We start from the raw sequence: 27,833 nt of genomic DNA, 5'->3' as shown, positions 1-27,833 counted from the left end.
AGCGCCTTGATGTCTCCGGGCAAAATTTGTGCTTTATAAGGCTAATATTAATTCATTCAAGTCCAACGCTACCATCCAGTCTCAAGGGTTGAAGGCAGGCAGGTCCTGAGCAAATGTCAACATTTTGAACTTCTCCTTTCGGTGGAAGCAGTCGACATTCCTGAGATCCAAGATAAGACGCAGGCCTTTGTCCTTTTGGGCACCAGAAAGTAGTGGGAATAACCGCAACAACCTACTTCAGGGGAAGGAACTCGCTCGATAGTCCCCTTCGCCAAGAGAGTCGTACCTTCCTGATTGAGAAGGGCAAAGTGGTCCCACGACATGTAATAGAATTGTGGTGGCATGGACTGAGGGATAGTCTCGAAAGGGAGGGAGTAGCTCCATCGGACTATCTGCAGAACCCATCTGCCCGATGTGATGGTTTGCCAGTGGGGGAAGTGATGGCGGATCCTGCCGCCCACTGGCAACTGGTGGTCCAGAAAGGACAGACTAGGAGGGTTTGGAGGCTGCTGCAGAGGGGATAGGGTTCTGGTGGACTGGCCCACCCGCTGGCCCCCTGACCCACGACCCTGGATTCCACGTCTCTGCCACACAGAGGCTGAACAGTTTGCTCAGGCCTGTGTCTCTGGCCGGAACATGCTGGGGCACCCCTTCCATAGCCATAAAATGGGCGAAAAGCAGGCTGCATGGGCGAAAAGTGGTAGCAAGGCACAAGGATCCGGCTGTAGCCCTAGAATTGTTAAAGCGCTCAAGCGCGTTGTCCGCTTTGTCGCCAAACAAGCGCCGGCCATCAAAGAACATGTCTAAAAGAGTTGATTGGACATCGCCCGAAAAACCAGTGGACCTCAACCAGGTGCAGTGTCGCAGGGCTACAGACTAGGTGTGAGCGGGAAATCCGTTACGCTCGCGGATTTTGCAGATTTTTGGGAAATCCGCAATCCGCGAATTTTGCGGATTTCCCGCAAAATCCGCAAAAAAAAATCCACGAACGTAACGGGTTCAAAAGTTGAACCCCCACTCATGCAACTATTTTACAATGGCGCCAGAAAAATGCCAGCGCCGTTGTAAAATAGTATCCTACTTCCTTCTCTACTCCTCCCTACCCTCCCTCCCATTGTCCGTGCCTTCTCGCCCTCCTTTTGCCTCCCCGTCCATGCTGCCGTTATCCGTGCCTTCTCCCGCCCTCCTCCCCCGCCTGCACTCCCGTTGTCTGTGCCTTCTCACTCACGTTGCCGGTGCCCCACCCGCCAACCTCCCTCCAGTTGTCCGGGATGACTACCGTTTGCAATACAATAGGTCTGTCGTAAATGAGTCCTATTGCATTTCAAATGCTTGTTTGCTCTTCCCTTCCCACTAGCGCCCTCCACATCACTAGGGGTTACCTGTTGCCCGATCAAAGATGGCTACCAAAAAAACCTGACGTCAGGAGCTTCCATCCAATGAACATTGCTCTTGAGTAGCGAAGCATATTCCCTTGCGTTAAAACTGAGCGGCCAGCCAATCAGCTTATGGCTGAGTCTGCTCTCGAATCGAAAGAGGGACCCTAGGAGCCAGGATCTCTTGCTTTTTCCGGCTGCCGCTCCCACGTTATTGCCGGAGGAGTTCGGAGGTGGCTCGGTTAAAGGCAAGGAGAGGAGACAGAGAGAGGAGACAGAGGGAGGAGGGGACAGAGGGAGGGAGACAGACGGAGGAGGGAGAGGAAGGGAGAGAGACAGAGGGAGGGAGGGAGAGGGAAGGAGAGGGAGACTAAGAGAGAGAGAGGGAGTGAGACAGTCAGAGTGAGTGAGACAGAGGGAGATAGGGAGGGAGGGAGAAAGGGAGGGAGACAGAGGGATGTGTATACCGGGTCTGGTGGCTCAGTGGACGAAGGTGTCCGCTGCAGGGACCAGTGATCAACCTCATGGTCAGTTTTTTTTTTGTTGCTCTAGCCCCACCCCCTCCCCCACTGACCCCGCCCCCACCAGTGCAGCCCTTGGACACAAACCAAACTGTAAATTTGTCCCCCGTGAGAAAGTTTGTGAGTACCCATGCGCTAGACACTAGTTTTACTCAACAATTTAAAACTACATATCTCGTTCTACTGATTGCATGATTTATTACATTTTTGTCTACTTTTCTAAACTGGTGTGGTTTTCATGTGGTGTGCTTTCACTTTATTACTTTTTGAAGGGCTGCATAAATACTTTACATATTGACAGTAAGTTAAGCCTGATGGATCTGTGGTAAGCTACCAGGGGGTTGAGCTCAGGTTAGTTTGGGAGTTACTTGTGTTTCACCATTGCAATAACTGTGCCTTCTGCACGAGTAGGGTTTCATCCCAGAGTTGCAGAGTGTGAACCCATGATTAGGTCAGGCACCGAAGCGAGAATTATCGAGTCCGTGGACATTTGAGCTCAACACCCTGCCGCGTCGGGAATCGAACCCTGGTCCCGGGTCTGACCTCTGCTTCATGGTCTGCCTGCTCTAACCAGTGAGCCACACTTCTCCACTCTTTGAAAATAGAGGTGTCCCTTTCTAAGTCGCAGGGAGGATGGCAAAAGGTGTGGCAGTGTGATAGAAAGGGGAAGGCAAATCCCTTCTGAACCATTTGCAGGACCCACCTGTCCGACAATATGGCTTCCAACCTGGCCAAAATCATCAAATTCAGCCTCCTGCTGGGTGGCTGTGCTTCGCGAAAGCCAAACTGAAGCGGTTTGGCAGGTGTGGTCGCAGAGGAGGTGCTGGACTGTTCGACATGTACTGCAGGACAGTGGGCACCACAGCATTGACCGCAAAACTATTTCACATCTTGTAGAGGTTGAATTAGCTGGCGTTACGGGGGGGGGGCTCTGGCAAAGACGCTAAAGGAGTAGTAGGGCTGGTTGGCAAGTTGGGGCATCAAGCCAAGAGAGCATGCCATGGCCCTGCTCTCCTTGAATTGCTCGAGAGCGGAGTCTGCTTGGTCTCAAAACAGCATATTCCATGTCCATAACAGACCACAGAACATCACCTGAGGAAAAAAAGAAAAAAAAAGTGAACTGCAGCGAACGATGACATTGGTGCCAATGGCCTGCCCAATGAAACCGGTGGTGTCCAAGCCACAAAGAATTGTGAAGTTGGCTGTGTCACAAATGTCCTGTTTGGCATGGGCAAAGGACAATTTGAAGATCTTCAGAGACCCTTAGCAGGACATGAGCCACAGACTACAAAAGGGCATGAGAAAAGCACCCAGTCACACAGCTGTCACTCAAAAATCGAAGCACCAGGCAGGTGAACGAGAAGCCCTATTTCCCAAATGTCTCCACCTGTTTTGACTCCCTATCGGGGGACAGGGGGTAGTAAGGAACATGTTAGGGTTGGTCTACTTGCAGATACCTACATTAACAAGCTTTCAGACTAGGGGTACAGAGATGAAAATGCAGGGTAACACAAGGCCAGGTGGTAGTGTCATGCAATCTGGCCGCTGACCAGGGGGCCAGAGCAAGGTTTGGCCCTTGACCCCTACAAAGTATCCACAAGAACCTTGTTAAAAGGCAAGAGGGGCTTAGTGGATGTTTACCCCAACAAAAAGACTTCTGTAAGAACACTGGTCTTGACCTACAAAGTAGGGACGTTGGAGATTAAGGACTTTGGCCATCTTACATATTATCCAGATCCTCCAGGATCTCGAGATTTGCACAAAAAAAAAATCGTGAAATAGGCAGTTTTGTAAAAATACCGTGATTTTTACAGAACTGCCCGTGAAATTTGGAACACGTGAAATTGTGATCATTTTTATTTGTGAGGCTGAAAACCGATATTTTCACCATTCCATTCCTAACGTGTGGGAAACGAGGGCAGATTGTGGCCATTTTATGATGTCCCAATATTATTGCAAGATTAACAAGTATGTGTGATGCAATAGGTTTCGCATTCGCGAGACTTGGAGCTACTGGCATTGTTAAACGACAATGCCTTTTATTTATGTGTTGGTTTTTTAAAACATAAATAAAAGGCATTGGCATTTACAATGCAAATAGCTTACATGCTCGCAAATGCGAGACCTATTGCATTGCAAACACTTGTTTTTAAATACCTCTTTAGACTGCTTCTATAATATGGACAGTGCATAAGGGGAAGGTGTCTTGTCATACATACTGAAAATCCTGAATGACTTTGGGGTTTACACAGGGCTCCGTATCAACTGGAGCAAATCAGTGGTAATACCCCGGTCAGACCGGGCAACCCCCCCTGCCACACTACCCCGAGTCTGCAGAGAGCCTCAGGGGTTTGGGTATCTGGAAATTTAATAACTACCTGCGAGAAACTTGGGGAAGAACTTGGAGGCCTATAAGAGATACAGGCCACTGGCACTCCCTGACTTTGTCGTTGATGTGCAGGGCAGCGCACTACAAAATTACATATCTGCCCAAGTTTCGTACACCCTCCAGAACATTCCACACGCTGGCCTGGAGGGTTCTTCAGTCAGGTAGACGAGGTTACCAGAGCTTTGCTATGGAATAGGAACCCTCCCAGAATTGCCTTGGAGATTTGGCAGAGCGATACCCCTGTCCCACCCTAGGAAAGGGTGGGACAGGGGTATCGCCCTGCCAAATATGAAACTATTACTGGGCAGCTCATTCGGTGGTAGTGAATGACTGGGTCTTCACCGACCAAAGGGAATCAAGCCTGAGGCATCAGTAAGACCAGGGGAGAATTTGTTTGCTGCCCTCAATGACTGCACTCATGGTAGATACATGGCAGAAGGCTATAGGGCCTATTAGTTGTGAGGGGAGTCTTACACTGGCCACGCCTTTGTGGGAGTCCTAGACAGTCAGGGAACTGAGAGAGATTGAGGGTCACAGATGCTAGGATTTACTGGGAATCTCGGTAGTGAGGGAGGTCTGGAAGGATGGGGCCGATTTCCTTCCAGCAGCTTCTGGTGGAGAATGATCTCTCAGTGGCTCAATATGCGACTAGCAAGAGACAACAGAGGGGAGGCAGGCTGGATCTCCAGAGGAGGATGGCGTGGCGTACCCTGGTGATTTTTTGGGGGAAGGGGCTTGGTGTGTTAGTGAATGGCTAAATGACAGTTGCTGTCTGCCTGGCCAAGTGTGAACATCCCAGGAAGAAATACAGCTGCCTTCTACGTGGTTAGCACTGGAGATGTGCAGACACTTTAAACATACCCATTTCAAAGTGGAATACTCTGCTAAAACAGTTTCCATTGATTTCAGGCTGAAAATTAAGGATTAGGAGTAAAATAAAGCGCTGCAAAAATGCTGCTAAATTTCCATATTTGTGCCCCTAAATTTACATATTTGCGCCGCTAAATTTGCTAATCCATGCTGCAATATCCTGGGGGGTCTGATTACCATGGCATAAGAAGCACTCTCCTCAGTGGATGGGACCGACTCAGTGGTATGAAGGCCACTGGCATCCTGCAGGTCATCATACCAATTCTTCTCATGATAAAATTAGCCACTCATCACCATCGCAATCGTTCAAATCTACGATGAACAGGGAATGCAGGGTGTGTGTCTTGGTGGAGTCCGATCTAGCAGAGAAAGTAAGACTTCAACTATGGCCAAACACTGTCTCAGTCAAGATTCAACTGCCACCGGCCCAGCATCAGAAATGACAACTGGGACCTTGTCTTCCACAATGATGGTGTCTGTATTGATTTTGACTTACTGGGAACTAGTGTGATCAGAGGCAGAGTTGAGACTGGAGCCGGAGGCAGCCCTGTAGGGAACTTGGGATGGTCTAGCTAACACAGAGGGGAAACCCGCCGATGGCAGGTGGAGGAGGAAAACCTATCAGTTCTGCGAGTCCTACAAAAGCACCAGACTGTCAGCGAGGATCCAAAGATTCATAGCATGGCCTCCTGGAACTTAGGGGTTGTGCTGGAGCAAGTGGCAGGATCAGCTCCAAAGTCATACAACTTTAGAAGGGAGATCAAGACGCATGGTGGTGCTGCTGCACCGTCCCTGGTTAGGCAATGTTCTGCTTAGATTTATTTTGTTTCTCCTTTGATTTACCTGAAGAATTTTGATAGAGTCCAAGGCCAGCCTCTGGGATGAGACTTCAATTTCTGGATCTCAAATATGACAGGGAGCAAACTTTCGAATTGGACCAGTCTTGTTGCAGTCTTACGGAGCTTGGCGATATTCAAAGATTTGCCTTGCGGTTTTATATGGCCTTCAGGTTCATTAACGCATAGTCACTCTTGGCCTTCGAGTGTGGCCCAATCTCAAGTACCACAGGCAAATCTGATGAAGATCTGTCACCGACATTGTTTTGCGATAGCCCTTAAAGTGCTACAACCTGTCATTTTGGGAGGCGTCATGTCCCTTGCATACTATAAAGGACAAGGTACTTACCTTCGGTAATGCTATATCTGGTAGAGACAAAATGTAGCCGCTGATTCCTTTCCTTAGAATATCGCAGGCATCAGCCTGGATCCAGAAACTTTTGCTTGAGCAATGCGCTTGCACGTCGATAGGGGGCGTCAGTCGGCTCCGTGTGATGTTGTCGGCATCCACGGAAAGGATGTCTGCATCACCTAAACAGGCAGCCCCTCTATTCACATGACGTCCGTTACTTTTCACGACTTTCTATGCCAGTAGAGCGGAGCCAGGAAGGGCACAGACAGTGGTGTGGATAAAATCTGTGCTCTGAAAGGGAGCACTGTCTGCAGGTCGGGTAGGTTAGATAAGAAATCTTCAGAAAGATTATGTCTCTACCAGACAAGTCAGCAGGTAAGTAACTTGTCCTTCTGATAGGACATCTAGATGCAGATTACTTACCCTAGAATAGATACCCCAGCAATGCCATCCCTGGAGGAGAGACTGCAGACAAGCTAAGACCAGGAAATTCTGCAGGAGAGAGCAGCCAAAAACGCTGTCCCTGCAGCCTTAACTGTCAGGCAGTCTTACTTAGTGAACATGTGCAGTGATGCCCACGTTGCTGCCATACAAAGTTCAAGAACTGGAACTGTGGTCGCAGTCTTAGCTCTGGATGAATGAGCTTTTAAGTCTTCAAAAGGCTGTTTCTTGGCCACAGCATAGCAAATTTTGATGCCGAGGATGACCCAACGGAAGAAAGTCCTCCTCTGCACCACACAACCTTTGATCCAACGTACCCCATGAAGAGTTGGTCATCCACCCGAAATTCTTTAGTGAGGTCAAGGTAGAACAAATACTTTTTGAGTCCAGACGGAGTTGCTCCCCTCTTTAGAGGGGTGCGAAGAAGCATAGAACGCGGGCAAGGTGAGGGATTGTCCCACGTGGAAGTGTGTTATTACTTTTGGTAAGAAAGATGCCCTAGTGCGAAGCATCAACTTACCAGGGAAGATTGGTCAGGTAAGGAGGCGTGGATGACCGAGCCTGCAATTCACTCACCCTCCTGGCAGAATTTATGGCTACTAGCACGGCTGTTTTTATGGTAAGCAGCCAGAGGGGGCCCGGTGTGCAGAGGATCAAATGGAGCACACATCAGGAAAGTAAGAATCGAAACAAGGTCCCCCTGAGGCACGATGAAAGGAGCAGGAGGAAACCTATGTCCAAGCCCAAAAAGAAACCTATTTACAATAGAGGATTTGAATAAGGAGGGTTGGTCTGGCAGCCTCAAGAAGGCAGACAGGGCCAGAAGTGCTCAGAGCAAAGCCCTGCTGGGCAAGGAACAAAATAAAGAGAAGGACTTGGGAAAGGGAAGCAGAAAGATCAAAAGATCTTTCTGTACAATATTTTACACATTTTTGCCATCAGCATGCATACACAGTCTTGGTAGAGGAACGCCTGGCTGTCAAGTTAACTTTGCAGACTACAGGAGGAAGGCTGAATGCTATCATTTGCCACTGTTCAATCATCATGCAAGAAATAATAGAGTTGACACTTTCGGATAGAAGACCCTCCCATACTGCTGCAACAGAAGATCCTTCTGAATGTGCAGCCTGATCGGAGGATCAATGCTCAGTAGAAGAAGCTCGAAATACCAGACTCTCCGTGCCCAGTCTGGTGCCACGCGAATGACTTGGGCCCAGTCACTCCTGATCTTCTTGAGCACTGTGGGCAGGAGTGGTATTGGTGAAAAGGTATACATGAAGCCAGAGCTCCACTTGAGATGAAAAGCGTCACTGAGCGAGTGGCACCTTGGAAAACCCAGCATGCAAATCTAGCCAAAGCTCTCCCAAACTTCTGAAATGGGCCTTGCGCCACCTCCGGATGGGGAGGCCATTCGTGATCGGCCAGGCATCGATGGCTATGTGTGTTCACCCTGTCGTTCAGGAAACCTGACCGGTGTTGAATCACCAGGGATATGCCCTGCTGTTTCAGCCATATCCTGAGACGAAGGACATCCTGACAAAGGGTCTAAGACCCCCACCCCGTTTGTTGCAGTACCACATGGCGGTGGTGTTGTTCATTAACACCTGAACCATCTTTCCCTTGATAGAAGAAAGAAAACCTTTCAATGCCAAGCCAATAGCTTGGAGCTGCAGCAAGTTTATGTGGAGTCCAGATTCCACCAACTAGAGTCCTCTGATTTCCACCTCTACAGGATGGCCGCCCCATCCCAAGAGTGACACATCTGTCACTAATGTGTGGTCTGGCTGAGGAAGGGATAGGGGTCTGCGCCAAACCCAATCTCGTTTGGTCAGCCACCACGGCAGGTCCTGTGCAGTTCTCTCCAAGATCTGGACAATGTCAAAGAGATACCCCTGATGCTGTGCCTACAGAGCCCGCATATGCCAATATGGCATGTGTCACTGGTAGGATGCAGGAGGCCATGAGGCCCAGCAGCCTCAGAGTCAGTCTCTCCAAAATCCAGGATAGTCTGAAACATCTATATCATAGACTTAATATCCAACATTCAGTGCTCTGGAGGATAGGTTTGAAACTGCACTGTGTCCAGAACATCTCTGATGAAAGGGAGCATCTGAGAGGGAGTCAGGTGTGACTTTGGCACATTGGGAAAGCAGGAGGCTTGCAGTAGTCTGGAGGTGGGAAATGACAGCCTGGAGATAGCCCGCAATCAACAGCCAGTCGTCAAGATAGGGTAAGACTGACACTCCTGATCTGTGCAGATGACCTGCGCCATCGCTTTGAACACTCGAGGGGTGCTGGAAAGACCAAAGGACGAACTGAAAGTGCTTGTGGTCTTCCGTGATCCGCACGTAACACTGATGAACAGGCAGGACATCTCCACCTCTGATTATCTCCACCCCTCCGATCCTTAAAGCGTTCGAATGCCAGGTCTCCAAAGAGACAGGTGCCAAATGGCATGTCCATAAGGGAAACCTCAACATCCTCAGAGAAGCCAGAAGTCCTCAGACAGACATGGCATAGACTACCCATCGTTGATGACATTGCTCTCCCCAGCAAGTCAGTATTGTCAAGCGACGAATGGTGAACTTGTCAGCATCTCGCCCGTTCGATACCGCTTTTGAGAGAAAGGCCCGGGTCTTCTCCAGAACCTGTGGCAGCACCTGCGCAAACGTCCAAATAGGCATGCAGCATTCGCTGACCATAATGAAAGGCTGGTGGGAGAAACAATCTTTGTTGCCCCAACTATCCAGCCCTGTCTGGGGATGAGGAAGGGAATGCGACTTGTGATTTGTGAGGAATTTCGGATTGCCAGTGCAGGGCAATGGCGTGGGCAATGATCCTATTCCCATGGCTTCGACCATGTTCCCAGAAGTACATCAGTCAAGGCCTCATTGAAAGGCAGGAGGGGTTCAGGAGAGGAGACACCCAGCTGCTTGACCTCTGTCAAGATGTTAGTCTTGATGTTCACCGAAGTACCTCGGTTACCCTTCTCACCATCATATCATATGAAGCTCCCGCAACCATAGCCACGGTAGGGGAAAAAAGTAGTCCAGATTCAGAGGTCGTATCCGGTCCATGGGCCTCATGCAATTCTTCAAACCAGTCCATTTTGTGCTGGTCTTGTAAAGGGTTCAGCAACCTCTCAAAATAGGCAGAGGAACAGACCTAGGACCCAAGGGTGCAGCTGACGAAGGAACATTGTCAAAAGGCACCAATCCGGCTCTGGGTCATCGGGGATAAGGATTGGACTGTTGCCGCTGGGAGTCTCGGTATGGGGGGTTACGCTGGATAAGGTCGCTGTTGTAATGCTGGAGCCGCCAGCACAGAACCCAATGGAGCCCGATTTGAACCTCCAGGTCCAGTAGGCACATCGGGAGCATTGCATCGCCCAAACAGGAGGCACATGGAGTCATGGAAATCTTTAAACTGGGCAGGGGTCACTCTGGCTAAGCACAAAGCCGACCCAGGTTAAGGTTCCGAAGGATGAGCCCTAGAGACTAGAGGCCCTTCCATCATGTTGGCAGACTGACGTGAAGAAGCAGCACACATAGACTTCTTTTATTTTTAATGCCTCTTAGCAGACCAACTCGACGAGTTCGAGCAGGGGATGAGGTCTTAGGACTCCCAGATGTTCCTCTCGACCGGAAACTAAACATCCGGGATGCGCGACATGGAGTTGATAGCCTCCGGCATGCAGCTTTAGAGACCGCTCCCTCAAAGCCTCCGGAACCATGGCCCAGCAGTTGGAACACAACGTATAATTGTGGTCATGCTCCAGGAGCCAGAGACAAATTAAATGTGGATTTGTCACCGACATGGCGCAGTGGCAGGCACCACATGGTTTGAATCCAGAAGTCTACTTTGAGTTCGAGTGAAAACCATCACACCAAAATAGTTGACAAAATGTAAAAAAAAAAAGCCTGGCTGGTGAGGGGTGAAATCCCAAAACCAGTCCCAGGATGCTTGTATCAGGTCCTGGGAGGGCCTGGCAGTTCAGGCTGGACTGTTCCCATAGGGAGCAGGGTCAAGACTGATTTCCATATGGTTGGGGTTAAACCAGAATGGCTTGGGGAGCAAAAACGATGGATTTAGGCCCATATCTCTGTACTGGGGTGAATGTTTGACATAGTTCAACATTCTGTCCACCAATTGTTCTTTTTGCATGTCTCAAATCGTAGCATGGGCAGGCACGCATGATCTGAATTATAGGGGGTGGTGTGCAGGATGGATTGAAAGGAATGGCACAGCCCTGGCAGATCAGCTGTAGCACCCATTGGTTTGCCGTAATCACCTTCCATTGAGTGACAAAAACATGAGAGAAGACAGTAATGTTCCCCAGAAATGTTTTATTTGGGGTTAGAAGAGGGAGCGTTGGCTGGACAGACCTTGCAGAATACAGTATGGGAATTGATTTGCTGCTGTTCATGCCGTCCGAGTCCATACGCACCTCAAGAGGAGCTGAAGTGGATGTCATTATTGGGACCGCACAGCCCTACACCATTAAACTCAGTACGGTTGGTGAAATTGCCATTGTAAGGCAGGTAAAGTCTACGCTGTGGACTTGCAGTCCACTTGTTCTGTAAACATTCTAAAATGCAGCCAGCCTTCTCATTGAATACCAGCTGACTGTCAAAGGGAACATAGCTGCTTGGACATCTTCCAAAAATCCAGTAGAATGCATCTGGCTATCTAAAGAAGTGCAGCAGCCATATCTATACACCAAGCAGTGGTGTCTGCAGTCTCAAAGACACACTTATGGGTCTGTTCTGATGCATATAGGCAATCACTCATAAGGCTCTTTCAATGTTTTGGCAGGATTAAAGTCTCAGGTTTTATTAGCTTCCATACGGCAAGGACATAGCAGTCTAAAAGGCAGGTGGCATTTGGCATATGTAAAGCCAAGCAGCCACTCTTTGATTTCCTGTCTCTGGAACTCGTAGGGAAGGCATTTAGGTTCTGTTTTAAAGAATATGTTTGAACCACCAGACTTTCTGATGACCAGCAGCAAGGTGGAGCACAGGCCTTTGGCGTCTAGCAATCTGCCTGTGGACTATCAGCCGAGCAAAGGATTATGTTATAAGAGCTTGTTAAGTGCATGTACACCAGAAGGTTTCTTGTTGTTTCCTGAAAGAAACTATTGAAGGGTTTAGATGGCCTCTTTAAACAGAATCCAGGGCTCCACAGAAGCTGTGCTGGACTGCAAGTTAATTTCAGAATGTTACACCTTTCCACAGAAGATAAAGACAACCCAAAGATCTCCACTGCCTTACAAATGACAAAGATAAGAGATCCACCAAAGCACAGCAAGAGGGGTATGAAATGTTTTTGAAGAAGCATCCAAGCAACTGAAAGTTGAAAAATCCAACTAGATGTTAGCATCGGTCTACTAAGTGAGTAGGGGTGGGCAGGAAAAAATCAGCCTCTCAAGTCATCTTCTGTCTGGCCACAGTCCTCATACTCCACAGCAAAGACATCTCCTACAAGCAAGCAAACCTTTGTGCCCTGAGGCCACGTGACGCTCACAACAGATTTCATTGTTAAAGTTAGCCCTGGCCTTCTGTGTTGCCACACAGAGAATGCTTTCATCCATGCCACACAGAGGATGCTTTCATCCATAAACTCATTGGTACCAGAGTGGGCAGCGTAACCACTGGCTTAGAAATCCTTGATTAAGAAGGGCCTAAGTGAACAGGGAAAGTCACTCAGGCCGGTTTCGACTTCGCCGCAGGCACCAGGGTCGAATCCTGTGAAGGTGAAGCACTGGAGCCACCAAAGCTGTAGGAATCTAGCCCAGCCCACACCCCAATTTCCCCTTAGGTACATCCCAATAGGTTATGGAGCAGCTGTGAAAAGAGCGATCATTTTAAGCTGGGAAGTGTAAACATGCATAGGGTCAGCCAAATGACTGGGAAGCTTAGTCTCAACATCTTAGGTGGCGAGAGTTGACAAATGTCTGGCGCAGAGAAATAACATCAAACCACTGAAAGGTCCATGGAATGGGACAGTTTCCTTGATGAAGACTTCTCTTTCATATTTTGCTTTTTATATTTTGTGTGTGCAAAGGTATCTTTGGGAGAGAAAGTCCACTTGGGAGTCTCCGTGTGGGGCCTTAGCAAAACATCTTGGCCACTTGATAGTATTTCGGTGCCTTGAGGTGCCAGAATAAAAGTCTGTGGATTTATGCTCTGAACCATACCATTGAGGTCTGAAAGAGACATGTCTCTGCAACATCAACAAGCCACTTTTCTGACCTCTCCAAGCTCAGCCCTGAGGATAACTTCCTCTGTGTCTCTCCGCTTCTATATTATTCATAATAACATTTAACACTCCCTAACGTGGTGCCTCAAAAAGACATACGACTCAAACATTGTGGCCATCCTTCCATGGCTTCATCCCTCCACAAGAAAAGCTCTTGTGCAAAAAATGGATCCAACATAATTTACTGACAAGCAGTCACTGTAACAAACCATGGGAAAGAAATCCCACCATCAAAAAACCCTTAAATAATAAATGCCCCAAAATGTTGAGGGAAACATAACAAAAATCCCCTCACAAAGAAGGGGCGTGTCTTTCTGTAAAAAGTAGCCTCCAATGAGACCGTTTTCTTGGTCACCTTTGTTCTCAGAGCAGATTGTGGAGAAACAATGCCTCATAACAGATTTACACTCCGGAGACAGTTTCAGCTTTATTTTTTAGCTGTAAAATGCGGTTTGAAATTGGAGTTTTCAGATAAATGTACCTCATAAGCATTAAAAAACTGATGCTGCCACTTCTAGGCATTTTGTTATTTCCATGATTTTCACACTATCATATCAAAAAGTTGTTTTCTGGGAAAGGTGCAACGTTGTACATTTTAAGGATATTGGAGAACATGATAAACAAAATGCCAATAAACCACATGCTAGAATATGCTCACCATTATTTTGGCATGACATGAAGTGAAATCTTTATTTCTTTTATCATCCCATTAATTATCATACAATCTTGGTGTGCTTGCCAACAGGATATACATTAGTCAAAGCCCTCTACATTCTGACAGGTTTAGAAACTAAAATGACTGTCAATGATAATCAATTTAATTCCTGCAGCCACATTTGATTTCACCCAAAGAAAAAAGTAATCACAAACATGGCAATGATGGTGAAACTAGGCACTGTGAAGTAACTAAACCCACGATCAAACCAACCAGCCATCACTCAACCTAATAATATTTAAACAATCAAAACATCACCACAGACTTATTTGGCATCTGAAAGCAAACCATGGTAAATTTCTGGGCATATTGTGTCACAGTGGGCTGATGAGCAGGTGCTTCTTAGATCACAATATCAGATGGTACTACGGCCCCAATTTGCTTCCACTGTTGTAACACCCCCACGCCCCCATCAACAGCCGCACAAACCACAAAGATGAGGAGAAATAGCTCTGTCAATCAGGGTAATTTTACATTCAGAACTGGTTATGGAACTTACGCAGCTTCACAAGACCATGTCAGCAGTTCAATAGCCCTTTCATTTATATTCAGGACATTCAAAATTCCAATGCTTTCACTGAGAATTTCTAGAAGAATGCATGCATCTGTAAACAGCGTGGGGTAGTGTTTATGGGAGTATATAAACTGTCACTTATCTTAAACTGAGTGCACTAGCCAGATGGCTTTAGAACTATCAATAATATTATTAGGGACTTCCGACATATCACATGTTTTGCTAAAATTCTCCCTAAAGTGCTGTCAGTGTACAAAATAATATGGTAAACAGCCCACTGTGAAAAAAGTTTTACATTCCAAGGCAGAATAAGAAAGAAAATCCCATGCACATCAATATCATTACTAACTTGTAAGCACCCAATTTAATTTTCTGAGCCACAATTGATTTACTTCAACTGGCTAGATAAAGGGCCCTAAGACATTAGAACACAATCTTTCACAGGTACCCACTGCAAGCGATAATAAAAACTTTTAAGGCATAAAGGATGTTGCAGCACAGAGAGAATTAAAGACTTCCACAGCCAGGAAATGGACATTTAAATATTAGCCAGACCTTCCAGACAGGTATATATTCCTGAAGCAGTGCTACCATTATAGAACATTAGGTTCACTATTTATGGAGGAATGTGATGGCTTTAAAAAACACAGGATCTTCCAGAGCGATTTATCGCAATTATTCATCAAATCCTCATTTTAAAAAAGTAACCATTTGTGATAAGATGCATCTTACAAAACACTGAAAAAATTTACCTAAGCAGTGTAGAAAGATTTCTTTAAAAAAAATGAAAAAAATTGCACTTTTATGTGACCTGTTGTACAAGGGTTCTAACCACAGATCAACCGGAGGTTCAGGAGACTGTAACCATGCTCTAATGCTTGCCACTTTAAAACACCACGTGTAATTCAAGATGAAAAGAATAAAAGAATACTGTTAAAACCAGCATGAGCAGGCTCAATGTCACGCTCCTATGCTGATAATTCCTGAAGAGGATGGAATGATTGAAGTTCCCACAGTCTGGAGCATATTTTGTGTGGGTGGTTTAGTATTGTTCCTGAGAGAATTTCAATTAAAATCACCATATTTTAAATCCGCATAAAATTCAGCCCAACTTCAAATATTCCTGTGTTACAATGAGATCATCAGGTGCCGATTGTAGGAACCAAGACAACACTGTGTTACTACACTGCACAGTTAGCAGCCTTCAATTGCCTGTTCTTTTGCCACAAGTAGGCATACATCCGAGTCCTGGTAATTCTTTGGTTTCCAGTTTTAGCACATTATTGTTCTTCAAATCAAGTAACTGGAAAGCTGTGTACACAGTCTGGATTCCAGGAACATGTATATTTCCCTGCATTGCAGAGCTATATGTCTGATTTAATCCCCAAATTGTGTAGTTCTTTCCCAATGGGTATCACGAGGGGCGCTTAGCCATATTGTCAAAACCGATGTCCACTGTGATATTTGTATAAAGTGGTAGATGCTCTTTAGCTAGCAGTTTGTACTCTAATGAATTCATTCCATCTTGTTTCCACGTTCGACGAGTTTTGGCCAGTAAATTGAATCTAGAAAAGAGAATACAACAAAAGTCATAATTGCAATCTTTCAAAATCGTTCCTTTCTTTAACTAGTTGGTTGCAGCTATGAAATCAGATATCTAATGTTAGCCAACAGTTAATATTCAAGAGTAGCTCCTAAAATTATTAGACCATGAGAAAAACATATCCACTGTGATATAACAGAACATTTTGTTGTATTTAAAACAAACACCGGTAAGCTCAAATCATAGATTAGACTCTGGTCCACAAAAGATTTAAAACATATTCTCTTGGTGAGAGCAGGGCATTTTTTTGCAAGCGAATGCAGAATATCTCTTGTTTGGCTCACGAGTTCTGTTGCAAAGCTTGGAAGATGGCGATCTTCATTACAGCCTGTGATTATCTAAAACATTTAATCTTTTAAATCTGTGGTATGTGTGGCCGAATTCCAGGTACTCTACCCTGGAAAATTCATAGTAGCTACCACAAAAAGGCAGTGACTAAGAATGACCTAATAGGATCAAACAAGCATTGGCCAAGCCAATTGGTCTCGGCATATTAATGAGCTTAGTGGTGTAAGTGCCATTATAAATGTATTAATATACAGTTTTTAGTATCAGATGAATACGTTAGCAGGTTAGCAATGACTTCAGAAGTAGCAGAATAGTAATGCAGCAGTTTTACTAGTAAAGTTGTAAGCATGAGCAATAGAGTAGTGATAGCAGTTAAGTTACCAGGAGAGCAGTGATAAAAGTTAGCAAGAGAGCATTACAAGTAGTGTTAGTAAAACAGCAGTTCTAGTAGTGTGAAGCAGAGGCTGCCCCTGCAGAGGGGGGACAACAGGGGATATAGAGGTGGGGCCAAATTCACCATTCCAGTCGTTAGCAAGGAAGTCGGGTCCCCTATTCCATGGCTTTCGTAAAGAACAACCCCATTGGTTTTCAGAGGACCCCTCACTCCTGCTGTGGCCCGGTGCCACCGCACTGTATGCATTACTGGGAGAGTACGGGAGCTCCCCCCTACTTCATCCCCCTTCCTCCATCACTTCCACAAGTCCAGTTTCATTACAGACTCTGTACCATTGTCCCATATGTAGTGGGGCGCGCTCACAGAGGCCAAGAGCTGGTGAATGAGAATGCCGACAGAAGACCTCTTCCTTGGTTAAGGGAATTTTGTGGAGCAGCTTGCCCATGGGTTGGCCTCTTAGTGCTTGGCACAGACTTCTGGTGGTGGTTCTGCTTCTCAAGGTGGTTTGTTCCCCGTGGCTGGATTGATACAGGGTTTAATTTAAGTGGATAAATGTTGGCAGGGCCCACCCGCGCACAACATTGTGTATTTGGCATCTATATTTTATGATTCGACTTCTGCCCATTCTGAACTGGAGAAGAAGACAGATAAGGGAAGGCAGATAAAGGCAGGGAAATGGTGAAAAAGGTATAAGGAAGAGGAACCTCCATTGTGAAAGAAGTAAAGAGACAGTATACCTAGCAAAGGGGGCGGGAGGGGTTTGAAAGGGACACTTTGTGGAATCCAGGGTAGACAGAGCCACATAGGTAGCCTGCATTTGGGAGGCTTGGTTTTAAGTGGGCCAGGTACTTCTGGGCCTCTGACCCCGTGGTATTTTACAACGGATAATGAAACGTGTCCCTATCGGGACATATATTCATGAGTTATATCTTTCACTTTACAGGGTAATCTACTAACGATTTCTGAACAATGAATGTAATAAATGTTCAGCTAATCCAGGTTATGTGAGTTAGTTCCAGTGTCAGTTTCCCATGTTTTGCCCAATCTAGCTCAGTTAGGGGTTAGGTAGAAGGGTAGTCTCGTGAAAGGTTTGACAGATGTGTTAGGGTTCAGAAGAGTGTAGAAAAGTGACAATTGTTATTACAGGTTCCACTGACGTTAAGGTGTGAAAAGGATTGTGATAGGATTATGTGATGAGATATGTTGATCTCCAGGAAAATGGTGATTAACAAAGGTCATGAGTGCTTTTTTGTGTTTCACACATGAAAGTGGTGAGAAGTCGAAGCACTATTTCGGCAAGTAGCACACTACTCCGGAACGGTGTAAGGAAACAGTGTCATTTATATCACGCTTATACACCTTTATACCACTGATCTCCTGTCGCTGTACAAAGCAGTATAAACAAACAAAAACGGTATGAGCACTATAGAAATGGTGGAAAAACTGTGACTGTGACGTGTTTCTGCAAGAGAAGGCTGCAAGTCTCATGAAGTATGGAGCTGAAACAAAGGGCCGGTTTTGGGGTGATGGCTGCTGTCACCTTACTTAACATGATGGGGGGCGGGGGTCTTCCTTCAGATAGCAGAGAGGGTGTGAATTACATTTGGAAGTGTCTTTGAAGGAGGAGAGCTTTGAGGTCAGAAGTCGTTCCAACAAAGGTTTCTTTCTTTAGTTCACCAAGGCAGGCTCCGACAGGCCGGGGGTAGTGAACGGCTCCACCTGAGTCATCAGCGGACCGCTCGGTGCCAGTGCAGGTGGGACAGTGTCCTCGCAGGGACACAAAGAAGCCCAATAATGACAGTGTCCGCGCGAGGCCACAATTAGTGAGATGCAACAACTGCCTCGCGCCACAGCACACGTTGAGCTCCTCGGTTGGAAGACCCCATCGTTTTGGGTTACACCTCTACCCTAGTCCTCCGGTTCCTGTGGGGAGGAGGCGTCCATGTGGTAAAGTCTGAGGGAGCAACGCTTGTCATTAGATGCCAGGGGCCCGGGACAGACCTGTGACCCCTGGGAACCCTAGCAACAGCTCCTGCGGACACTGGGGGGTGCTTTTCCTGCTGCGTTCTCGAATGGAAGTGAGGGGCGGCGGAGGTCATGATTATAGCAAAACTGAGAACACACAGCCTCCACTCTGCCTGGGCGAAGGCTGTGCCCTGTAAAATGAATGCATCTGTTTTGCAAAGGACAAGCAATCTTTCGGACGGCTATGAAAAGAGCAGCAGGGGTTACGCCTCCTAATAGGCAGGGGAGATCACGCTCCCTAGGGCATAGAGGAGCAGGGGCTTAATTAGCTAAAAAAAACGTACACAATCATGGTTTGCACTTACGCAATTGTCATTCAAATAATACTCTTATATGTACATTCTGTCATGCACTGCAGTACGTTCGCAAGTCCGAAGCGGACAGCAGACTTCAGGGCGATTCTGAAAGCATACTTACTGAAATACTTTCCGGGAGAAACTAGCAAATGTGCAATTAAGCCTCCATGGCCTAAAAAAGATGATTGCGCTCTGCAGGAGACACTGAGATTCCTTGCACGGTTCAACAAGCATTGGCGAATTCAATTGTTTTGTAAAGCTTCACTACACTTCATAGAATCCACACCTCCTACCTCTGTTCCCCCTCTTTAATGTCCCTCAGTACGTTTCCTTGTCCCCTCTGTTCGCTGTTATGTTCACAATATTGTAAATGATGGTGCTCCGGAAAGTATGCCCGCATCTCTATATTGTTACTCTGTACAGCATCCTGGCACATTAACGGTAGGTATGTCTAATGAAAATACAAAATAAATGCGTTCTAGGGGAAAAGGCAAAGTTATGTTTTGAGAACTTCGCCAGAAAAGACACACCAGCAGGAGAAGTCGTTTTCCACTGGAAAGAGCAGCCTTGGAGCTCGGCTTCTCCCTCCGACTCTGCTGCCGAGGCCCTGTCCCCGCTGGGTTCAGTGCTGTGCTGCTGACTAACGCAGAGCTGCTCAGCACCAGGCCCGGCCGGAATTAATCGCCATCACACTCCCCCGGTACCATCAGCTTCCAGGCCCAGCAATCCCATCATCCTCATGTGATGTGGAACTTGATCCTAGTAATCAGGTGACCTTAGGGTGACCAACTGTTATGGGTGCAAATTCAGGACGGTGACTGTAAAAATTCAGGACAATGGGTCAAAATTCAGGACACAAATTCAGGACAGTAGGTCAAAATTCAGGACACAAATTCAGGACAGTTGGATAAGTTTTACAGACACATCAGAGGTCGCGCAATAGTATATAAGTAAGCCCGGCCATATCCAAACATATTCAACCATTTGCAAACCTATTCATCATGTATCCGTCCATCTATCATTTCACTCATCCATCCCTTCATTCATCCTTTCACTCATCCATCATCCATCCAGCCACCTTTTCACCCTATCCATCTGTACACTCATCCATCCTCTCTTCTACCCATCCATCCATTCATTTACTCATCCATCCAGCCATTTACCCTTTCACCCATCCAGCCATTCTTTCACTTACTATCCATCCACCCAGTCACTCATCCTTCCAACCATCCATCCTTTCAGTCATCCATCCGTCCTCCCTTTCTCTCTCCATCGACCCTTTCACTTAGCAATCCTTCCTTCCATCCATCCACCCACCCACCCATCTACTCATCCACTCATGAATCCATCCATTGACCCTATCACGCATCCATCCTTTCTCTCATCCATTTATCCTTTCACCCCTTCACTCATCTATTCATCCTTTTGTCCATCTACCCTCCCTTTCACTCACTCATCCGTCTTTGCATCCACCCTTCCGCTCATCTGTCCATCCATTCACCCTGGCACTTATCAGTTCATCAATCATCTATCATTTCACTCATCCATCAACTCACTCACCATCCACGCTTTTACTCTTCCAGCCATCATTTTACTGATCCGTCCACCCTTTTACCCATCCAGCTACCCTTCCACCCATACATCCAGCTATTTACCTTTTGTCTCTTCCATCCTTCCACTCACTCATCAATCCATCCATCCATCCCCTCCCATTATCCATCTATTCAATCTTTCATTCATCCATTCACCCTTTCACTAATTCATCCAGCCATCCACCCTTCCCTTCACTTACTCACTCACCCACTTTTTCATATTAATTTTGAGCTGAACCTTTCTGAGAAGAGACCCAACAAGAACTTCACCCTCGCTGCAGGGGCCATTCCAGGACTGGGACAGAAGCCACCCAGGGCAGAGACAGGATCCAACACAGGGGGGACAGGAGCCATCACAGGCGTGGGGGGGTGGCGGGGAGGTGTACAGGAGCACCACATGGGCGGACAAGAGCCATCACTGAAGGGGGAACAGGATCCACCAGGGTGGGCACAGGGGTGGGCATGCAGTATTTTAGTATCATCTTGGTCTCTTCGAGGGTGGGGTAGGGCTCCTCACCCCCTCCTGGACAAGACAACGAGAAGACAGGCTCTTCCCAAAATGTTAGTTTTGCCATCCCCCACTTATACAGTACTTAAAGGAGATACTCCAAGAGAACTGATTGAACTGATTGTCCTCCATACTTTGTTAATCAGTGTGGGTGCGATTGTGCCATTTCTTTACTTTATTACATTATAGGCTGCATGTTTGAAGAACCGCTCTGTGAAGAGAACCAGTGCCGCAATCAGGGCCGGTTCTGGGATGTTTGGAGCCCTGGCAAAAAGGGAATGTGTGAAGCGGCGGCCCCTCTAAATTGCAGAGACGCATTCAGGGCTGTTTGCATCTGAATAGATGCCCCTGCTCCTGAAGCTGCAGCCCCGCCCTCTGTCACCTTCGAGCACCCCTTAACAGCTCATCAAGGGCTGGAGGTGTGAGGCCATCCCGCTGTGCCTCTCCAAGGCTGCTGGGTATCTGAGCTTTGGAAAAGCCTCGGAGTTAAGAAGGGAGGTGGGTGGAAGCGGTGCCCGGTTAAAATTACGGACAAATGGTGTCCGTTAAAGGATCCTTCACGGACAACGGACAGACGGCCGAAATTACGGACTGTCCGTGAAATTTACGGACGGTTGGTCACCCTAGGTGACCTCTGTCTGAGCCTGATCCGGGGAAATGCGGTGTGACAAATGCCGCAAGACCCCGCCCCCGACACAGAATCCAAGGCCCGAGCCAGGGGTGTGCGCCAGTGGGGCTGACACCAACCATCTACAAGAGGGGTTGATGCAGAGACACAGAGCACTATTAATGAGGTGTGACAAATGCCGTAGCAAAAACGAACACAAAAGCACGGCTCCCACTGCGTAAAGCCCCTGTGCACTAACATCCCTGACTCACCCTCCAGCAGCCGGGTGATGACTGACCACGATTATTTCTCCTTCCACCATTTTGGGGCCCTCAATCCTGTTTCCGGGTCTCCCTCCGCATCAAACGGGAAAAAAAAACAGCGGCAGAGTAGCGCTAGCTGGCAGGCTCAATCTCCACCGAAACAAGACTTCTGGAGCAACCGAGGGTTCTCTTCCTGTATACTACGGCTTCGTCAGGCATTACTTTAAAACAAGCATTTGCAATGCAATACGATTTGCATTTACGCAAGAAAAATTGCATTACAAATGGGACGGCGGGCATATAAAAAAGCAAGAATGGGAGTGGAGGGGATGATGGGGGGCGAGAAGTGTCGAACTGCGGGAGGGGACAGGGAGAGGACATAGGGCGTAAAATAATGTTTGAGTGAAGGGGCCAATAGCCTCGGATGTGCACAAATTACGCCATGGCTGTCAGGAGGAGGAACCAACGAGTGGAAAACCAATCAGAAGGGAACATTTAAAAATGAAGCCAATGAAAAACCTAGAAAACCGAGATGGAAAGTGGGGGAGCTTCCCCCCTAAATACTGTATACGACATCTCTTGACGAGACAGCGCATACTCGCTGCCAAGCCGAGACCTAAAAAGAACAAACTGATTTTGGTTATCAAATTAAGCATCAAAGATCTGGAGCACATACGTGTGATAGAAGACTTCTTGATCATTTTTCTTTGTGTGTTTACTGTATGCATCCCTCAAAATGAATATATCTGGGAGAATTTTAATACCAAGACCATTCAGACCCTGCCAGGTAGCCTGCCAGCAGAGGCTATAATCTATGCTCACATGCAGAGGACGGCCAAACGTATTGAAACCCACCGTACCCAGTCTCCTGCCCTTCCCCCATGTCATCCGTATTTACTCCTTTCCAATAAGCCACACACCATCATCTACCCCCCTCAAAGAATGGTACACGTTTATGTTTGATGACACCCCACCAAGTTTTTCTAATGGGGCACAATTACAAGAAAGTGAAACGGTTACTGTTAGACCTGACATCATTGGCTTGAGTCTCTCCTCCATTTTTTCTGTTTGCCTCTACTGTGTTACGATGTTTTGCTGGTATATGCTTTGGGCGCCGTGTCACTGCTGATCAGTGCCATAGCGCAAGTGCTCCCGCTGTTAAAATGATGTATCTATTGTATCCATGTTTGGCTTATTTGGTTTACTGTCAGTCCCTAGTCTAGTGCACCAGGAGTGCCAGGGCTTGTAAATACCAATGCCGCTCGTGGGCTTGCAGCACGTGTTGTGCCACCCACAGGAGCGGCCTTGTAAAAGAATGTCTACGGGTCGGTCATTGCGAGACCCACGTGCAGTCTTGCACTGTCACGTCGGCTGCGCAGGTATACCTACCTGCCAGCCCTCCAACCTTCCCTTAACTTCATGTTAGTCACCCCTATGGTAGGCCGTGGGCAGGGTGCATTGTAAGTGTAAGGTAGGACAAGCCTGACCAAGTTGGCCTGTCCTGATAGTGAAGTGCCGCCATCTTAGGGCTTCACTATTGCGAGGTAGCCTGCTCTCCGTTGGATAGAATGGGCCGCCGGGATTATTAACGCTATAATCCTAGCCGGCTCGGGGAGCATGGTGCAATGTCGAGTTTGGTATCCCTGAACTCGGGGTTTAATTACGCATCCGCTGGTGTGGATGGTTTTTGGACTCTGGGTTCGAAAATAGCACTTTTAGAAAGTGTCTATTTTCTTGTCCAACCATATCTGGTCTCTGCTGGTCTTGCGTGTATGTGACAGGAGCTGGGTGGCTCCAAGAGGTCTGGATGAGTCAGTGTGGGATGAGTGGGACATTACGTTGAGAGTAGGGGGAGAGTAGTTGTTGATAGCCTGCCTTGCCGGATACAATGCTGGCTCCACCTCCTGCCGAGCGACTGATGGCTCTGTACCTGCCATGGACGATCCTGGCCCCACCTCCTGCCAGGAGGGCGATAGCTCTGCTCCTGCCAGTGTCAATGCTGGCTCCACCTCCTGCGGGGCGTCTGAGCACCCGGCCCGGCTCAATGAATAGGCCAGGTGCTACTGCCTAGCTCCACCCACCACAGACCCAGGGTGTTGGGAAACCCCCGGCATGGACAAAGGGATCAAAGACGAAAAGGGGTATAAGAGGAGGACCCCTAAACTAGGAAATCAGATCACTTCTGACAAGGAACCCTGTAACCAAGGACAAGAAGCCTGCTGATCTAAAGGACTGCTTACCCCTTCTGCCAGTGTGCTGTTGTTGGGGGAATCCTGCAGTGCTTCTTTATTTTTGCCAAGGAACCAGGAGAGAGGAACTGTGTGTGTACTCTCACGCTTGCTAAGAAAATCTCCAAGGACTGGAAGAGTGCCAGTCTCCTGCCGAAGTCACAGGGCTAAAGGACTTCACCTGCTAAAAAGTGCTATCCGCTGGAAGTGTGAATCCAGCACCTCTGAAAGAGCCAGCAACCACGACGATCGGACGCTGGGCCCGACCGACGCCAGCAGCAACGCCAGTGAGTAGGAGTACGGCTCTAACTCCAGAGGACCTCGTGTCTGCCCCGCTGCTGATCGCATCAACCGTGTGCCCCTCGACGCCGTGAGCGCTGCTCACTCTGTGCAACTGCCTCATCGACAACGCCTGCTGAGGCCTGATCGACACCGAAGACGCGACGCCGGATTGCTCGACGCCGCTGATCATCGTGTGCTTCATTTTCCTAAGGTACTGTGTTATCGGGGGTCCGTGTGACTCCAGGCCCGACGCAGCGCTCCTCGCGGTCGACGCCGAACCTGTGGATTATCTCTGCCCAGCGTTGTGTAGCTCCCGTGTGAGTTACCCTGTTGCTAAAGAACTGTGTTTCCAAGAAGAAGATTTGCTTGATATAAAAGACTTTTGTGCTAAAGAAGAACTACCTTTGAACTATCCTTTTTCCTTCCTAAACGTATTTATTCCGATTGTGTACAGTTTTGCCGTTATTTTGGTCTTGTGCTAAGCCTTATATAAAAATACTTATTTTTATAATACTACGGTGTCGTGTCCATTTGTAGTGTATTCACTGTATTACTGTATGTGGTCGTAATTGCTTAACACACAGCCTCTGAGATAAGCCTGTTCTGCTCTGCCAAGCTACCAAGGGGGTGAGCAGGGGTTATCGAAGGGTGTGATCCCCTTGCCCTGACTAGAAAAGGAGTGTCCCTATTTGTCAGAAGTGTATACCTCTGCCAACTAGAGACAGCCGGTTCTAACAGTTACGCTCAAAAAGTTCCAGACAGTAATATTTCCCTTTTGGAGGAGACAATGATTTGGAACTTTAAACAACTTAACTGATGAATTGCAGTAGGCATCATATTAAGGTATTTCAATGCTTCGAGAAGATACAACACATTCCTGAAGGAATATGCTACTTACCAGTATGCATCTGTTCTTGGCATGTAGGGCTGCTGACATTCATATCTGTGCATTGATCGCCGCCTAGTGTTGGGTCCGGATGATTGCACATTGTTGTCCTGGAAGAGTCTTCGAAGTATCACGAGATAGGTGGCTCTTCCCCTGGACTACAGTGCGCATGGGCATCCTCTCCATCCTCAGATTGTTTTTCGCCATTGTGGCAGAGATGGAGTATAGTACAGTAAGTGATGACCATGCCTGAGAATGATTCTGAGTGCTACAGCTGCGGCAGGCACCGGGGAGGAGGGCGGGCGATATGAATGTCAGCAGCCCTACATGCCAAGAACAGATGCATACTGGTAAATAGCATATTCCGTTCGAGGCATGTGGGCTGCTGAATTCATATCTGTGCATAGAATAAATAGCAGTTTCCTCCTTAGCGGTGGTTGCCCGTGCCAGCTGCAGCAGTCTGAAAAAGAGTTCTGAGAACAGCCTGTCCTACAGCAGCTTGCTGTTTGGAGTGCACATCTACGCAGTTGTGTTTGGTAAATGTATGTATGGTGGTCCAAGTGGCTGCTCTACATATATCTTCGAGAGGAATGTTACCTAGGAAAGCCATGAATGCCCCTAACTTGCGTGTGGAATGCGCTCTTGGGGGAACTGTTAATGTGCGTTTAGCCTTCTGATAACAGATGTGTATGCACTTAACAATCCATCTGGCTATACCTGATTTGGAAATGGGGTCGCCTTTGTGGTGTGGAGAGAAGGCAATAAACAGTTGCTTAGTTTTCGTGAAATCTTTTGTCCTGTCTATGTAAAACAGGAGAGCTCTTTTAACATCCAGTGTGTGCAGTGCTCGGTCTGCTACTGAATCTGGATTTGGGAAGAAAACGGGCAGTTCTATGGTTTGATTAAAGTGGAACTGCGACACCACCTTAGGCATAAATTTAGGGTTGGTACGCAGCACTACCCTATTAGCATGAATCTGTATGAAAGGCTCTTCAATAGTTAGGGCTTGAAGCTCACTAACTCTCCTTAGCGATGTGATTGCTACTAAAAAGTCCACTTTCCATGTCAGAAACTGTATTTCACAAGAGTGAAGCGGTTCAAAAGGTGGTCCCATTTTAGTCTGGTGAGAACTATGTTCAGATTCCAGACAGGTGAAATGGGTGTCTGGGAGGAATCACTCTTGAGTCCCTCCAAAAATGCTTTAATGGCCTGCACCCTGAAAAGGGAAAGGTGCTGTCTGTTCTGAAGATAAGCTGCCATTGCAGTTAAATGTATCCTGATGGAACTATATGCCAGATAGCATCTGTATCGATGTAACAAATAACATATAATTTTTGGCGTTGATGCATCTAGCGGATTTATGTCATTATTGGAACGATAAATGACAAATCGCTTCCATTTTGCCGCATAGCACGCCCTGGTTGTAGGTCTTCTTGCCTCCTTGATGATGTATATACAGTCAGGGGGCAGGTTTAGGTAGCCAAACTCTATGACCTCAGGAGCCATATTGTAAGGCTCAACTGTTGCGGATCTGGGTGCTGAATGTCTCCACGGCTCTGAGTGAGGAGACTGGGTGTGAGTCGCAGTCGTTGGTGAGGCACCACTGAAAGTTCTAGGAACGTGGTGTACCACGCCTGCCTTGCCCATGTTGGACCAACTAGGATGAGCGTCATGGAGTGCTGCCGCAGTTTGCGTGCCACTAACGGTATGAGCGGTGCTGGAGGAAAAGCGTACGCAAATCTGCCTGACCAGTTCATCCATATCGCGGGAACCTAGCGGCGAAGGTTTGGCATTTTGCGTTTTCCTTTGTGGTGAATAGGTCTATCTCTGGATGACCCCACTGCTGGAAATACGGTTGGAGCACTGAGGGATGTATCTCCCACTCGTGCATCTGATGGCTGTGCCTGCTGATCAGGTCCGCCATCTGGTTGTCCTTGCCTGGGAGATGTTCCGCCATGAGGAACATGTTTCTTTGAATGGCCCACTTCCACATGGTCTGGGCTAAATGTGACAATTGTGGAGAGTGTGTGCCTCCCTGCTTCTGGATGTAATACATGGCAGTCATGTTGTCCGTCCGGATCAGCACAACTTTGTTGCACAAATGCAATTTGAACGTCTTCATCGCCATGAAGATTGCCATCAGCTCCAACAGGTTGATGTGCATCTTCTGCTGCTGCGTCGTCCATAGACCCTGCACTGTATAATGGAAGACATGCGCTCCCCAGCCCTGGAGAGATGCGTCTGTTGTCAGCACTATCTGTGGTACAGGCTCTTGGAACGGTCGTCCCCTGCAAAGGTTTTGTGTGTTCCACCAATGCAGAGTTGTATGCACGACCAGTCACCAATACTAGGTCTTTGAGATGTCCCTGAGCCTGGTTCCACTGTTGTGCCAAGCACTCCTGAAGCGGACACATGTGTAGTCTTGCGTGAGGGACTATGAAGATGCAGGAGGCCATCATACCTATCAGCTGCATAAATACTTGCGCTGGGAGTGAGTGTTGGGGCCTCAATTTCTGAATCAGCAATTGCATGATGTTGACTCTGGCAGAGTTAGGCTGCGCTGTTGCCGTCAGTGTTTATTGTCGCTCC

The 27,833-nt window shown here is 47.5% G+C and overlaps 1 protein-coding gene across 6 annotated transcripts in view; it reads right to left on the bottom strand.

Annotated features, from left to right (window-relative positions):
* Nucleotides 1-13,706: 13,706 nt before the first annotated feature.
* The window catches only part of LOC147701399 (beta-1,4-galactosyltransferase 3-like), a 243,792-nt gene continuing 229,665 nt past the window's right edge, over nucleotides 13,707-27,833 (bottom strand). For all 6 annotated transcript variants that reach the window (XM_086930078.1, XM_086930079.1, XM_086930076.1 and 3 more), the window contains exon 7: nucleotides 13,707-15,837. In XM_086930078.1, coding sequence (XP_086786204.1) covers nucleotides 15,687-15,837 — 151 coding nt within the window. In that variant the 3' untranslated portion in view covers nucleotides 13,707-15,686. The remainder of the gene's footprint in view (nucleotides 15,838-27,833) is intronic.

Source organism: Lissotriton vulgaris, chromosome 7, assembly GCF_964263255.1.
Source record: "Lissotriton vulgaris chromosome 7, aLisVul1.2, whole genome shotgun sequence".
Lineage (NCBI taxonomy): Eukaryota > Metazoa > Chordata > Amphibia > Caudata > Salamandridae > Lissotriton > Lissotriton vulgaris.
Note: the sequence above shows the minus strand (reverse complement) of the source record. Positions and strands in the feature narration are given on the sequence as shown.